The sequence below is a fragment of the Caretta caretta genome, chromosome 1 (genome assembly GCF_965140235.1).
Source record: "Caretta caretta isolate rCarCar2 chromosome 1, rCarCar1.hap1, whole genome shotgun sequence".
NCBI classification, from domain to species: domain Eukaryota; kingdom Metazoa; phylum Chordata; order Testudines; family Cheloniidae; genus Caretta; species Caretta caretta.
Genome location: NC_134206.1, coordinates 248,813,487 through 248,829,862, shown reverse-complemented (window position 1 = coordinate 248,829,862; position 16,376 = coordinate 248,813,487). Strand labels below are relative to the sequence as shown.

At 44.2% G+C, this 16,376-nt stretch overlaps 1 protein-coding gene across 8 annotated transcripts in view; it reads left to right on the top strand.

Moving 5' to 3' along the window:
- Positions 1-16,376, top strand: part of DGKI (diacylglycerol kinase iota) — a 294,215-nt gene that overhangs the window by 226,379 nt on the left and 51,460 nt on the right. For 7 of the 8 annotated variants that reach the window (XM_075122845.1, XM_075122834.1, XM_048830323.2 and 4 more), the window contains 4 exons: positions 3,972-4,041; positions 5,720-5,760; positions 7,573-7,700; positions 8,138-8,263. In XM_075122845.1, the coding sequence (XP_074978946.1) occupies positions 3,972-4,041; positions 5,720-5,760; positions 7,573-7,700; positions 8,138-8,263 (365 nt within the window). The remainder of the gene's footprint in view (positions 1-3,971; positions 4,042-5,719; positions 5,761-7,572; positions 7,701-8,137; positions 8,264-16,376) is intronic. The other variant, XM_075122847.1, reaches the window with a different exon arrangement.

Sequence of the window (16,376 nt, the reverse complement as noted above, 5' to 3'; positions counted from 1 at the left end):
TAAGCCAAGTCTTCTCATAAGTATGCACATAAACAGAGTGTGGAGTTTCTGCTTTCCTTCTCCTCATGTCTCTTCAAGGACTTATGTGTACAGTTGTATTCAAACATAGGGCAGTGGATGCAAGAAAGGAAATGTATGGTGACCAAAGACAAAAGAAGGGACGACAGATAAGCGCTGGCAATAAATGAATGCAGGACTTAGAGACCAGTAAAATGCAAGTTTGGGAGTGAATTGAGACAACTTTACTTTCTGGGGAGTAGAGGTGGATATAGGTAATATGTGTAAGAAGTTTTTCATCAAGTGAAACTTGTGAACCTGTAGCAACTCAGGCAAGAGTTTGCTCCTCGGACCCGAGCAAACTGCCATATCTTTGAGTGCACCGAAACATTGTTTAAGTTGTCTGGAGCAGCCTTTTCCTTTTCCTCATGGATAGTCAGGAAAGGAAGCCAATAATAGGTAGCACAAATCAAGCCCAGAGGCAGAAGCTAATAAGATGAATCTTACAAAAGCTGGTAGGCTGCCAAAGAAAGTTGTTAACAACTTGCAGTTGCCTCGTGCCAAACTAATATGCATCCACCTGGCTGAGAAACAAAAGACACGGTCCATCAAAACATTAAACACTAATCATGGGAACAGCTTATTGTAAACAATGCCTAGAGAGTGCAAGCACTCTGCTGACCAAGAATAACAGGGAATGTGTGTATGTGTGCAGTACTGGAATAACCTTATTAAATCTCCAAGTTTTGAGGAAGCATCTAATGCCTTTAGATAAATGAAGAAGCAGTGCATGATACCCACTGATATATGGAAATGTGACTTGTGATTTGATCAACCAGAAGTTTAATTTATCTAGAGTTTAGCTGAAAGTAAAACCTCATTCAGGTCACTCTGAGATTTTCCCTAAGAATTTACAAAAAAACCAACAAATTCTTGAGCATCCTGATTTGCATAGCTCTGCAACCTAGGGGAATGGAGGGATGAAACACCATTTCCCTTCCCCCTAGATTCTTTGGTTTCTTCCAAATTTTGTTCAATGCTTGGATATCAACATGACAGAAATATTTCAGATAGATGAAAAACAAATAATCATTTGCAAAGCAGGAAAAACAAAACTATCCACAGGGGAATAAATGTTATTTCCACATTTCTAAATGATACAAATATTGGCAAGTAAATCCACAAAAATTAAAAACTGTTAAATGAACAAAGTACTTGACAGTATCTGTATTAAAGCTCCAAATGTCTTATTTGTGAACAATAAAGTGAAACGGTCCATTATGTTACCTTCTATACCTAATATAGCTCCCCTCTTGTGTATTAAGCAGCCTCATTCACCTCCTCCAAATAAGCTGCACATTTTCAATAGTGAAAGTAATTAATCACTGGTAATTACCCTTACCTAGGGGTATGATGTATTCTCCATCATCTGAAGTCTTTAAATCAAGGTTGTCTTTCTAAAAAATATACTTTAGCTCAGTGTTTCCCAAATGGTGGGTCATGGGGAGGTTGGAGATGGGTTGGGCCCAATGTGGAGATGGGGTCTTGGGGTGGTGGTGGTGGTGGAGAGTGAGCCTGCCCCACACTCACCCTGCAGCAGCAGCTCCTGTCCCGTGGGGCTGGGCCTAGCTTCCTGCTCTGGGCATTGCAACCTGGCATGCAGAGTTAAAGTGCCACCCACTCAAATTTGGCCCAGCTGCTCCTCTATCATGGCGGAGTGGTGGCTGGGCCAAACCTGAGTGGCGCTATAGTCTCATGCACCAGGTTGCAATGCCCAGAGCCAGAAGCTTGTCCCAGCCGTGTGGGACAGGAGCTGCCACTATGGGGTGAGTGTGGGGTGTGCTCACTCTCCTATCCCCACTCCAGCGCCTTTCCTCTGCACTGGGCCCGCAGTAGGGTTGCAGTGCTAGGGTGGAAGGTGCTTCTGTGAGAGGTCGGTACCCCTTTGGCAGGGCAAGGAGGAGGATGTAGTGGTGGCAGAGGAGGAGAAGGATGCTGGCCTGATTTTGGGCCCACAAATTTGGACCGTGAGTGGGTCACAAAAAAAGACAAGATGTAGTTGGTGGGTGGCCTTCCTGAAAAGTCTGGGAACTGCTCCTCTAGCTCAAATAGAAGTTAAAGATTTCATGCAAGAACTGCTTGGTGAAATTCTATGGGTTGTTTTGCAGGTCAGACTAGAACATCATAATGGTCCCTCCTGTCTTTATAGTCTGTGACGCTGTAACTCGCTTTCTGGTGCTGGATCTTTAAACAAAAAATAATTGAAACAAAACGAAACTATCAGCATGCTCTGGTTTCCATGTAAAACAATTGTTTCTCAAATGGAGCCTTTCCTCCCCTTTGTGCTGTTACCTATCCCCATTCCCTGCACCCTGGCATGCACCCACCGTAGTCTGTTGTCCTTATTCATTGTGCATTCTAATTTAGGACCAGATTCTGCCCTGATTTACACTCCATGCAACCCTACTGGACATCTTTGCTCTAGATGTAAATCAGAGCAGAATTTGGCCCTAAATGTACAGAAATTTGGGTGTTCACTTATGACCAATTGGACCGGGTCATCTCCTACGCTGGCAAATCATTCAGCACAGTGTTGCAATCCGCTGGCCTGTTGGTCTAGTGGCAGTACAACACAGCACCTTGTAGTGGATCCGAGTTTGGGTTCTTTGCTCCTCAGTGCAGGTGAGGCTGAGAGTGCTGCAGGGCCAGCATGTTCAGCTCTTTGGTGCTTTTTTGTGCAGGGGAAGCCTCCTATTTCTCTTTATTAATTCTCTTCTGGGGAGTTCTGGTAGTGGCATTGGCAGGCTTTGAGAGGAATCTCTCTTCAGCCAGAAGGATGGTTGTGTTAGTGCAGTGGTTCCCAGACTAGGGGCATCACTTGTTCAGGGAATGCCCCTGGCAGGCCGGGCCAGTTTGTTTACCTGCCGCATCCGCAGGTTCGGCCGATCGCAGCTCCCAGTGGCCATGGTTCGCTGTTCTCAGCCAATGGGGGCTGCGGGAAGCGCTGTGGGCCGAGGGACGTGCTGGTCGCCCTTCCCGCAGCCCCCGTTGGCCTGGAGCGGCGAACCGCAGCCAGTGGGAGTCGTGATCGGCCGAACCTGTGGACCCGGCAGGTAAACAAACTGGCCTGGCCTGCCAGGGGCTTTCCCTGAACAAGTGGCACCCCTAGTTTGGGAACCACTGTGTTAGTGGATTATTGTTATTTGTTCAAATGACAGTGGTACCCAAAAGTGCTAATGTTTCCAAACACAGAGGAAGACACAGTCCCCAACCTAATGAGCATACAGACTAGAAATATGAAGATAGATGGAGGGAAGGACAGGACATACAAGCATTGTGATCAGGATGAAGACAGGCGTATAATGGCATGTCTACACTGCAAAAAATAAAGTATGGTATTACCTGCATTATCTAACTGGGGTTAAAATAGCAGTGAATTTGGGTTTTAATTCAGATTAGCACTTGAGTTCAATCCCATGCTACCCTACAGGATTCCATTCAAACTCTGAACCGGAGTTAAAAGCTGAGTTGCTGTGTCTTCACTCCTATTTTAACCCATGTTAGCTAACCTGATTAAGAACACACCTATTTCTGCAGTGTAGACATATCCTTACTGACATGTTTGTTTGTCTCCTGTGTCTGTTTTTAGACCCCTCCCTTCTCAATATTCATCATCGTCTCCACCATTGTAAATGATTAATTCCCATGTGACATAGTAGGCGACTTAGCTAGTTTTGGTACTGGGCTTTTGAGACCTCTGAGCTGAAGGGAGTGGATACCAAAGGATATGATTGGTGTTGGCAAAGAAGATGGCTTTGCACACAGGAACTGACAGCTAGAAAAGTGGGACTAAGTTAATTAGCTTTTACCTTTAGGGTAAAGTCAGCAAAGAAAAATAAATGGGTAAATAATTCAGTTTTAGACAAAAGAGTTGTTTTTTTTTTTTAAATGTTCTTTCCCTCCCCTGCACCCAGGATCAGGAAGGTTCCTTCCCACGAGTACTTTCTGTTCAGAGGCTCTCTCCTAGATGGTGCTTCCTAGATGGTAAGTGTATCTGCCTCTGGCACTATGATCAGGTCTTGTCATTGAAACACATTGAGAGACTAGTATTTCCAAAATTATGAGTCTAAAGGCCCGGTGCTGCCCTTTGCTGTGCTAGGCAGGTAAGAAGGAGAAGGGTGCCTCTTCTTGCCTTCTCAGAAGCAGAGCAAGAGCTTTCTCTTGTGTGTGGCTAGAGGCCTGGCTGACTAGTGTGCCTGCTGTGGCCAGATCAACACAGCCCGTGGCAATCCACAACAGGGAGCTTCCCAGCCCAGGCTGACAGACTACTGCGCTAAAAATATCTGCGTAGACAGTGCTTTTAAGTTGCAGCTCAGGCTCCGAAGCACACCGCCATCCCTAGACTTCGGAGCCAAACTCCAGCCAAAGCTACAACCCCTACGCAGCAGTTTTTAGTATGGTAGAGCAAGCCCAAGTCTGTCGACCTGCGCTAGGAGGCTCGCTGCCATGGGCTGTGTAGATGCACCCTCCTCATCGGCTGCTCTTTTTGAAAGAAACAACATGTTTGTTCCTGGCTGTACTTTGACCCCAGTATGGCTGCATCTGTTCATAGCAAGCCTTTGAAATTGCCTTTGAAGACAAGTTTTGTTGTTGTTGGTTTTGGTTCATCTTTGGTCTTTTGGGATTTCAACTTTCCTCTGCAATGTTGAAAATTAAAACCCAGCAGCAAAATGCTACTGCATAAAAACCTCAAAATTAAGCTAGCCAGTCTGTAGTTTCATTGCCCAGAGTAAGTTTACATAAGGTAAACAGATAGCACAGATGGTGAAAAACTATGTAGACAGTTCAGATGCTTTCAATTTTAATAATCTAAGCTGCTTTCATAAATAGAACTGGGGAAAATAATACCAGATAATTTACTCAATAATTTCCCCCTTTTTTTCTCTTCACCTTTGCCATGAACAGACTGCAATTTTCTTGAATTTATTTTCAATTCAAAATTATTAGCCAATTATTTGATCTGCAGCTTGTTCACAAGCATTTTGATTTATTTGATATAAAAAATTGAGCTGATATGTTTGGACACATATATCGTATGGGCTTTTTTTTTTGTTCCCTGAATGAAAGGCAACTCTTTGTTTTAGGTTTCAGATTTGTAATAAGAGGCAATCATACCAGAAATTTGCTTTCCATACTTTTTGCATTATTTTCCTAAAATTTGCTGTTTCAGTGAACATTCCTGCCAATAAAATCATTTGCTGGAAATGTTAGCAGAAAGTGGGGGGAAACAAGGGCAGATATGTATATAGTCAGAACAAATAAATTGTTTAGCAGTATCTACTGAGCGCTATTAACAACACAGGGAAAGACTTTTACTTGTCTCCTTTGTAGAGCGCTTTGAGATCTACGGCTAAAAGCACTATATAAGAGCTGTGATATTATTATTTTTATTATTATAAAATATATTAAACTTCACAATGACCCTTAAAGTTCCCTCCGTGTGTGTGATATTGTTTGTGACTGGATTTTTTAATAAAGTACCATGACCTTTGTTTTGTTAAACTCTGCCTTTAAAATCGCCACATTAGTCCTCATGAAAAGCTGGCACGACTCCTCTAGTTGCCTTTACCCAAGGGCTGAATTTAGTCCAATCTACAATGTGGATTCAGTTTTGCTCAGATCTTTTTCTTTAACACAGCTCTGCTGTTTCCCTTTCTTGCAGCAACTTCTGCTGATCGTTTTTACCGCATTGACAGATCTCAGGTAAATTTCCATTCATTCACTGTTTCTATAGATCTTTTTAAAGCATTGTCAGATACAGCTTAAAATGAATTATCTGTATTTGTTCCTGTGTGTCTTAAAGTTCTGCTGATGCCTCATGAAAAACTGAAATATATTTTGGGCCAGATCCTCAGCTGGTGTAAATTGACATAGCTCTACTGAAGTCAGTGAAGATTTATACCCACTGAAGATCTGCCCTTCTATCTACAAGCAATTTAATGTTCAAATAGTTTTCTCCATTCTTCTTCCTTATCCTCTATTTCTAAGGACATATGTGTGCAAACAGAATATTTATCAGTTTATCCTCTGCTGTTTATAACAAACCTGAAAACCTAGTCTTCTGTGAATGACATTCGATAGCTGTGGAACTTACGATGTTACAAATTGTGAATTATGATTAGAGCTGTATAAAATGCTCACAAAGAAAGAGAAAACAATTATCAAACTCCACTGGTTTCAGGTTTTATTTCCAATTTGAGAGTGAGAATAATTTATGACCCTGGACTTAGTTTTTAATCAGGTTGGACCAGTTAATGGTTTTGCATCACAATCATGCAACTGTAAAACACTGGTCAGGTGTGTCTTTGTCCCTCTTCTGGACCATGTCAAAAAGTCTCCTGAGTCTGCTACTGTCTCCAGGTTGATGGAGATGGTCCTGTAGCTTGAGCCGTGGAGGATCATGCTTGTAGACCAGAGGGTCCCAGCTTCAATTGCTGTGGATCATCTGAGAAGGGGTGTCTTTACACAAGTTGCTGTTTTGACAAAATGCCAGGTGACTGCTTGGATGAGGTTTTACTTTAAGGTTTGGAGAACCTGAAAACTCACAAGCAAGGTGAAGTAGATGAAATAAAATGTTGGCTTGAACCTCTAGGGATGTGAACCTACCGAGTTTTGCATAGCTTTCATTATGATGCTATAGATGCCCTTGGGTTTGCTCTCTCCCTCCTCCCCCATGTCTCTTTGGGGCTGAAAGTGAGGATCCATGATGTTTCCACTGAGCACAGGATTGCAAATTTACTCTCCCTCACACTCACATTGAACTTCCCAGAACGGTAAAGGGGTGGGGATTATTGAACCTTCTTCTATATCTCTGAGGAACTGGAAGGAGTGGGACAGTGGTAATGGAGATGCAACCCCCACAAACAAAAAAACAAACAAACAAACAAACAAACAAACAAGGCACAAAAGAAATAAAATGGCTTGGGAGAGTCCCACCAGGCTCTGAAATGTTCTTCTGTGCCAAGGTCAGTTCTGGCTTTCTGGGCAGCCCTCAATCCTGAACACTGGAAGGAGTGTCTAGCCACAAATGTCAGTGTCAGCGGACTCTGTGGATCTTTCAGTTGTCTATCAGGAGGTGTTTCTCAGTTGTTGGTGGAACGTAGAATAGAGACCAATGGAGACAAGGTGGAACCAGACTTGTAAGCATTGTTGCGGAATTGATACTTGCTGCAGGTGGAGGGGGAAATCCTGCAGGCAGGGCCGACTCTAGGCACCAGCAAAACAAGCAGGTGCTTGGAGCGGAACATTTCTAGGGGCGGTACACCTGGGGGAGGAGGCGGGACCGGGGACTTGGGGAAAGGGTTGGGAAGGGGCAGAGATGGAGCAGAGCCGGGGGTGGGGGAGCATGAAAAAAAAGCGGGGGCGGCCAAAATTTTTTTGCTTGGGGCGGCAAAAATCCTAGAGCTGGCCCTGCCTGCAGGATGGGCCAATTTTCACCTAGCTTTCTGATAGTCAGTTTGGCCTCCTGACAGATTGCTGGTGACTCATTATTGACTCTCTGTCTCATTCTAAAAGGAACATTTGCACTTTGTGACGGAAATTTCGCAGGACGAGATTTTTATCCTGGACCCAGAGCTGGTGATATCACAGCAGGTGGGAACGCCGCCGGGAATGCCTGATCTGGTAGTGGAGCAGGCCTCTGGGTAAGCACTTCCTTTCCCAGGCTGGGCTCTGGCCTTTGCAGCTTTTCTAGGTGTGGGCACTTTCCTTCCTGCGCTTCGACAGTAGGAAGAGGAAAAGGCAGATATTAAAGTAAGGAGTTGGGTGAACAGATCCATTGATCAAATTACAAACTCTTTCTCTATGGCGCTGAGGTTCAGATACTGGTACATGGGGTCTTAAATTGACCTGTGAACCTGGGAGTTACAATGAAGTGTCTCCATTTCCCCTTGTCCTGTTGGCTGATCAATATATGCTCACACTGAATTAAAGCCCACACTCACTCCTCCCAATGAGCTGTGTAGGGCTAATCCAGCTAGAAAAGTACTGCAAATAAATGAGTATAAGGGAGCTTCAAATTGGAGAGTGAAAAGCAGCCTCTGAGGAATTCATCTCTTTCTCTTCCTTCCTTGTGTTTTAGAATATCGGATCGGTGGAACCCTGCAGTCCGAAAGCGGATGCTGAGCGACAGTGGCCTTGGCAAGATTTCCCCGCACTACGAGGTACCTGACAAACAAAAGGACGCCAGCCAGACACACATGCTGCAGTAAGAGCCCTCTGCATTTCTCTGCTTGATGCTGCACCATCACCATCACGACTGACAACTTTTAGTTGGTCTTTTAAAATGTAGTGGGTTATAGTGACAGAATGAAATGGAGTCTTTCTTTCTTTTATCCCCCCACTTCTCCCTTCTGCTTCATCCTCTTTCTCTGTCAGTTGCTTTTCCTTTCCTTTCTTTCTCCAGCTTTCAGTCTCCCATAGTCTTAAAAACATTGGTCCAGATTTCCAAAAGTGAGTAGTGATTCTGGATATGTCAAATTTTGGCTGCAAAACAGGAGGCACCTTAAAGGTCCTGGTTTTCAGAACAAGCTGAATGCTCAACCTCTGCAAAAAGCCTCCTTTAAGGTGTGTCACGTTGATCACCCCAAAATGGAGGCACTCCAAATCACTAGTCATTTTGAAAATATAGGCCACAGCTTCCAAGGGTTCAGAGCCAAGGTTAGCATTTTGGGGCTGTTTTTAGACAAAATTTTGCTGTCCCACTTCCACAATATAACAGATTCCTATCCACTGTGATCACACCATGATGTTCAGGGCCAGTTTAAGGCTTTGGGGAGGGTCAGTGAGATGATTCTTTGGCTACACCCCAGACTTAATTGACTCATATTACATAAAAGGTGTGTATTTGCATGTGCATGTGTCTTTCATTTTCCCCACCCTCCCCAATTTTTGCAGAAGTGGAGCCCAACTGCTTGTTCCTGTTGGTTGAAATTTTCAAACACTAATGAAGGGATTTAGACACACAACTCCCATTGAAACTAAAATGGGAGGAGGGTTGCAGAATTCCCTTGTTGGTTCTGAAAATCTCAGCTTTTTCTCAGCAACTCAATCTCAGCAACTGATTTAGTTTGGTTTACATCAATTCTCCTTTACATTTCCAGTTACCCGCAATTTGGGGGGAAAGGGGGAGGAGAGAGGAAGAAAGGCGAGGTCTGCCTGAGGAAAGAGCAATTACATATACAGATCACACAGACTCTGCCTTGTCATGGGAAGATTTTGGTTCAGTTCTTGGCCTTGATCTTGTGCTCCCCAGAATGATAGGGACTGTGAATATTGCAGGGGGAAAGCTAAACAGCTCAGGAGAGCCTGCAGTTTTACCGAGGCCAGAATGTAGGGCCTTAAACTTGGGGCATGTGAAGCAGAAAGAAATTAGAATGATGTAATGTAATCCCTGGCCAAGTGGAATAAAGGTAATTAGGTGTGAAAAATGTTCTGACAGCTGTGAGGACAGATTTTGTTTAAAGTGATGTGTAAAGAAACATTTGCATAGATACAACAATGGTGTTTATTAGAGAGATTCATTTATTGCAGGTACAGCTGGTCGTGCCGCCTATCGTTAAGGTTACCTGATACTTATAGGACCCTGTGTTCAGTGGCTTAGAACGTTGTCAAAGTTTAACTGTTTGGGCTGGAATTTTCCATAACAGGAGTTTGCCTCAGATTTTTTTTTTTTTTTAAAGTTCCAGCTAAAACAGTTCAGCTGTTTCCCAGACTGGGGAAGATTAGGGGAAAGTACTTTGTTTTGCCTGTTTTTACAAAAAAATCTTACAACTGTTTCATTGAGACACTCTAGCTTTGGATCAGGGACTTGAAATTTAGTCATCCTGGTTTTAGAGATGTGCCTTTTGCCATTTCCATGAAAATTCACTCAAATTCAGCCACCTTATAAACTTCTGGAAAATTTTTATACATGCTCAGTAGAGACTTGTTAGAGTCTAGCAGCTAAATTATCCAAAGATTCTGGCCATACTGAGCATGCTTCAATGCATGACTTTTTCTGTGATTGCTATTGCTGGCGGGAGTAGGGGCACTGCAGTACCATGCATAAAGAACTTAGAGCCGGGAGATTGTCCTGTGCTCTGAATGCTTCTGCTGCTTACATCCAGGCAGTGAGGAAGAGAAGGAAACATCCACACTAGAAAGCAGATGAGTGAGAAATGGTGGAAGCAGAGGGATCAGGTTTCAGGAACTGGAAAGGGGTGGACCAGAGGAGACAGGGGTTAGGAGCTGGTAGTGGGTGGGAGCGTATATCGGCACAGAGAGGGAGGGAGCAGGAACAAAAGGGGATGGAGGTGATGGATAGGAGCAGAATGGGTGGGGAAGGAGCCAGTGTGTGGGCTGGATAGGAACAGAAGGGGGAAGGAAGAAGGAGCCTGGGTGGGTGCATAGGAGCAGAGTGGGACGGAGATAGGCTCGGGTTACAGGGTCAGAAGGTTCCATAACCGCTAGAGGACCCTCTCTCCAGAACCTGGAATTACATTATATGGTCACGTACAATTTCCCCCTGCTTTATTCAGTGTACAGGATGCAGCTGCTCTAGCAAGAAATCAGGATTGTGTAGTGAAGGGCAACTGTTGTCTGCAGGACCTCCAAATTAGCGGGCACTTTTGACAATTTTGGTCTTAAACTCTCTGGGCCTATGTTCACCAGCTGTAAAATGAGCCTGACTCCCGGTTACTGTGCTAATGTTTTAGCAATCAGTCCTCAGCACTGGCCACAAACAACTCTTCCATATCAAGGGGTAGGGAGAAAGGGAGTAGGGGAAAACCTTGAAATATCATTAATCAGATGCCATCTGAAAATAAACTCACGTGAAGCGCACTTAATTAAAAACAAGGGGGTAATTAATTTTCTCTAACAAAGACCCCTGCCTAGGAACCATTAAAATCAAATCTCTTTCCCCTCCAAGGGCTTAAGAGTAGGATCAGTGCCAAGCACTGTAATTATTTTCAGATTCTCTCTCTATAGATCTTTTCACTCAGATTGGAGAGACTCAAGGCATCTCTTTGTTTACATACTTTGTCTTTTCAACTGTCCCTGTATTTTCAAAAAGGCTGACAGCATTTTAAAGGGTGGTATATATTTATTCCATGGACACTCCAAACAGCCGTCAGCCGTACTCCTTCTGGATGTGGTCTGCTCTCATGATCTAAGATGAGTCTGTCCAGGTCAGTGCTTGAAAAAGAGACCTCCAAGGAAAACCCAGAGTACTGCAGAAAATGGCACTGGTGAATCAGTTGAAGGCACTTTTTCCTCCTCCAGAGCGAATGCTGGTCCAATGCCCTAGTATGGTGCTAAGGGATATTGTGCTGTATAGCTGGAGGTGTTGTACGGTATTGCTGATGAGAGGTAAAACATGGCCTCTGATCACTTGTAGCTATTAAAAGATCTGATGGAACTTCATGCAAGACACGAGGTATCCCCTGTATTCTGTAAATTTTCCTCTTTGAGTAGTTGTGTTCTGGCTTGCTAAAATTCTTCCTGTAGTTACATTTGAAAAAAAGGTTTTCTGAATGAATAAACTCTATGTTCTGTTGAGAGGGTTGGGCTGGAGAAATGTTCTGCCTATGGGGGGAGTGGGGGAGGGACGAGCTTGATCCTGCAATGTGTTGAACACTGGCCTCAGTCTGGCAAAGCACATAATTAGGTGCTTAACTTTAAGCACATAAGCTGTCTCGTTGAAGTAATTGCTTGTCATCTGATCAAATGCTTCTTAGCAGTCCTTGGCTGGACATACGATAGGATGTGAAAGACTATGCACCAAACAAGGATGTTACTTTATCCCCACCTCCTAACTCCAAAACCACCTTTGAGCTGCCAGTTCTCATTAGTAAGAGCTGGATTTAGGCATGCTCTCTTGAAATGTGTGTCTCGCTCGGTGGGTCCATGAAGACCATCTGTGGAATGCAGAGGTGATGTGCTTGTTCTCTGGCCGCATAGCAATGTGAGGAATTCAAAATATTTACTGAAATCATTAGAGCATTGTCTGCTGGTCTGTCATCAGGGAACATTCATGTCTATTCGCTTAAACCTTCAGGCCACAGGATGGTTACCCTATTCCAGGGGTGGCCAAACCCACCGACTCTCCGAGCCGCATATAGTAATTTTCATAAGTTCTAGAGCCAAGCGCACCTGCCAGGGCTCGGGGCTTCTTCCCCCTTCCTGCTGAAGCCCCAAGCCCCGGCAGGCGCCTCCCACAGGGCTGAAGCTCTGAGACATCCCCCTCCCCATTGCAGGGCAGAAGCCCTGAGCTCCCCCTGCCCCAGTCTGATAGGGGAGGGGTGTGTGGGGCTCCGCTTTACTTTAACTGTAAAAGAGCCGAGCCATAGTTGGGCCACCCCTGCCATATTAGCTGCTGCAGGTGAGGAAAAAAAGAGTGTTGAAAAGGGAAGATGTGAACTGTAACCAGTACTTGATAGAGGTTGGCGATACGCTGAATGAGAGAACCAAACTCCTTCATCTTCAGTCCCCTGGAAAGGGTATTTAATAGCAACTTGTCTAACATCTACCCAGCTGTAATGGCATTGTGTGTCCAGAGCTGTTAGATGTGATATCTGAGTAAAGTACATGGCTCGTGAAGGGTGGGAGAAGGTTGGCCAGCACACCATCTGGTTAAGTTGTACAGAAGAAAAAAAAAGGCCTACAGGGGCTTGAAGATGGCAGCAACACTTCACAATAAGTGGACATTAATTAGCCAGTAATATCACACAGCCACTGCTTTATGAGGCAATAATAACTGAGTGCCCGAGTGGGGAGAAAAAGGAGGCTGGAGGTCAAGTGCTTTATGACAACCAAAGGAATTGGCTCATTTCTGAGGAAATCAGAGTGGCAGTACAAATGTTACAAGGGTTTTTTAAAAGAAAATTGTGTGTAGCACAAGGTGAGAGGAGCATCAGGCAAGTGAGTTTGGATGTGAAAAGAGAGAGAAATGTTTGTGCAGTGACAGGATTATGAAAATGTAAAGAGGCCATGTGCAGTTTGAAAATGTGTGGTGCAAGCTGCTAGTGATGAGTGCACCTGAGGAGGTACAGAGGTTTGCTTTGGATAAACATTTAAAACTTCAGATGTTTCACTATGCTTCTTACTTTTGAAAAACTGAGCATGAAACATCATAAAACTCATTCCCAAATACTTCCAGATAGTCTGTCTGGTAGTATTTCAGCACCACACACTAAAAGGTTTGTTTGGTTCAGATTCTGTTTAAACTCTGGGTGCCGATTTAAGGATTGAGTGGGATATTCTTATTTTATCGAAGCAGTTTACTCACCCCTAGAAACCGATTTTCCAGGCCTGTTTAAGATCATAGACATGTATTTGTGAGTGTAGTCATGGCTTTCAACCCAGTCACATTTAGAGGGTGACACACACAAATTCAACCTGTCACCCGCTCACCCACATATAAAATGTAATTTAAAAACAATAGCATGATGACATGGAATTTCTCCCTCCCTCCCTCTCTTTCTCTCTCTCTGCTTCTCCCTTCTACTTCATCCTCTTTTTCCATCTGTTGGTCTTCTCTTTCTTTCTCTTGCATTGCCCTCCACTCTTAACAAGATAGCTTATAAGGGACCACTCTCATTACCCTAATGTGGCATATGAGGAAGGCCTACATTTTAGCATCTTTCCCAAGATGACCAAGGAAGGGAAGGGAGAGAGATTAAAAGGTGTATTGGTGTATTCTCCACTGCATCCAAACACAGTTGGTTTTGTACTCGGAAGCAGGAATTCTGCCTGGCCTTATTTTTCTTGAATAGTTCTATGTACCATGAAACAATGGAAATCAGAGACAGTCCCAGCACTATATGAATGGAATTTCAGAAGTTTCACTGTATGCCTTCAATGAAGGCTTATAGACTGAGAAATAATAGCAAGGCTTTACAAGAATTTTTGAATATTTGGCTAAATACAATGGTATAAAATAATCTCTTCTTCCATTGTGATCCCTATGTTTGCAAAATCAAAGCCTTGGTAGAAGTTGCCAGAATCTTTCTGATGTTTTCTTCTGTACTGATTTCAGTAAAGAAATATATATATATATATATACATATATAATGTTTTTTTTTCTTAGTACAGTAAACTATGTATAAGAACAATCCTCATACTGCAGTACTGGAGGTAGATGTCTCTGGATAAAAGGGACCACTCCTCAGGGAAACTTGGTCTCTTTGCACTTTGACTGCAGAAAGAAGTATGGTTTCTGGACTCCCTCCCAGCTTTTTGTGCTGCTTTTCAGGATGCTGCAGCCCATAGGATTTCAGGAGTTTCTTAATGGCAGCCGCTGCAGCTATCTGTGTCTGATACTCTGGTATGCTGATTTCAGTATCCAATTATTGTAAAATTTTCCTGGAAAAAATGCCTGATGCTTCTGCTACTATTTACAAAGCTTACCCCAAGGTCAGTGGGGAAGGCACATGATAAACGGGCCGATCCAGAATTCTACCTCAAAAGAGGCATGATAACAAATGTGTCTGGACTGCTTTGGTCAGTTACTTGCAGGCCAGTTTTGAACCAGTCCTCTCCAACTTTGGCATTTCTGCAAACCTAGTCCCTCTTCAGCTTCTCCAGAGTGGTGTCCCTGTTTTGGCTTATTCTTGTGCCCCGCAGAGCCACACCAAATTCCTTCACACCATATGATTCAAGATCTCCTTTAATCACCACCATGGTGAATAAAACGCAATCCAGGGCATGGCTGAGAACTAAAGGCACCTCATGTGGACAACTGAGCAGAAAAAGGAACACCATTTTGAAGGGAAAAGCTGCACAGATTGGGAACCGAGTGGGAAGGAAGGGCACCAAACCACATCTTTGCCTAGGACTGGCTCTGACCATACCCCTTTTATTTTAAAATTGTTTTTGATTTTCATGAAATCAGTTCAGATCTCAAACTTGGTAGTTTGGCTCTGTCAGCAAGGAAACCCCCCATGAGGACCAACTTGAAACACAGACCTTTGGCTGTTTGGGCATCCGGGAGCTGTAATTCCCTGTCTGCTCCCATTCAGCCCCCATTTCTGGGAGGAAGACATGACAGGAATAACCAGTCAGAACTTAGGATTCTGAAAGGCTCAGAGTTAGCTCAGCCATTCTCCTGCTGTCTTGTAGTGAGCACTGGTTGCACGAAGATCATGGTGTTGTTTTCTGGTGACATAGAGCTAAGAATGCCACGGCACAAATTCATCTCGCAACACAGACTGTGGCAACAACCACCAGTGATGTACATCATGGTATATCTTATTGGATACAAGAGAGCTCTTCCCAGCAGGGGTTCTGAGGCATCAGCCAGTATAAACTTTTAGGAGCTTTTACTGGCCCTTTGTCCCTAATGAGTGACTGAGTCTGTGAAATGAGCAGAAAGATCACAGATGCTGCAGAAAGCACTCAAGTTAATCACTTGTTCCCGAGAAATGGGTGAGCCTTTGGCACCACCTGTCAGTACAGTGTCAGGGTCTTGATTTATCTAATCAGGACTGGCATTTAGAGAAATCATTTTTTGACTTAACAGAGTAAAATTTCCATGAAAGTAATTGAGACCCAATATATATGGAGTCCCACATCATCATTTTGACAGACTTTTTCCAGCAATAACTGAACTTTAAATCAGTCTTGTGCCACCTCTTCTGCTGTTAATAAATGTGGTTAAAAAGGAAATGAAAGTGTCTTTTTCGTTTGCATAGACACAAGCCTATTTGCATAAAAGATTGCAAGACAAGTTATGCTTGTTTTTTTCCTCTGGAAGTAGGTCTTCTGCCTCCTGCTGTTTATGGACTGAGGTGCTAAGGGGTTGTAATGAAAGCTGCTGGATCTGACAAGACTATCTGTGTTTCTGGCCCTTCAGTATATGTTGGAAATACAGTGTATTCTGTATACTGTTAAATATAGTATTTCCCACCATTCCTACTTCTAAGCAGGGGTGAAAATAATATTAAATTCTTACAGTCTGGGGGCTGGCTCCGGCTCCCATAAAGGGCGGGGCCTCAGGTGGAAGGGGTGGGGTTGGGTGGGTCAGCCTTCCCCAGCCTGCCCATCTGTGCTGCCCGGACCCCGCCGCCCAGGGCTCCGGTTGTGATTTAAAAGGGCCCAGGGCTCTGGCAGCTGCCACGGTGGCAGTGGTGGTGGCTGGGAGCCCCAGGCCCTTTTAAATCACTGGCCCCAGGGCAGCTGCCCCTTTTGCCGCCCCCCGACCCCCGTCGGTGGCTGGGGAGGGGCAAAAGGGGCAATGATGTTAAAGTGCCGTGGCAGCGCTTTAACGTCGTTGCCCCTTTTGCCTCCCCATCAGTGGCCCTGCCAATAGGGTCCCTACCGGCGGGGCCGCTGACAGGGAA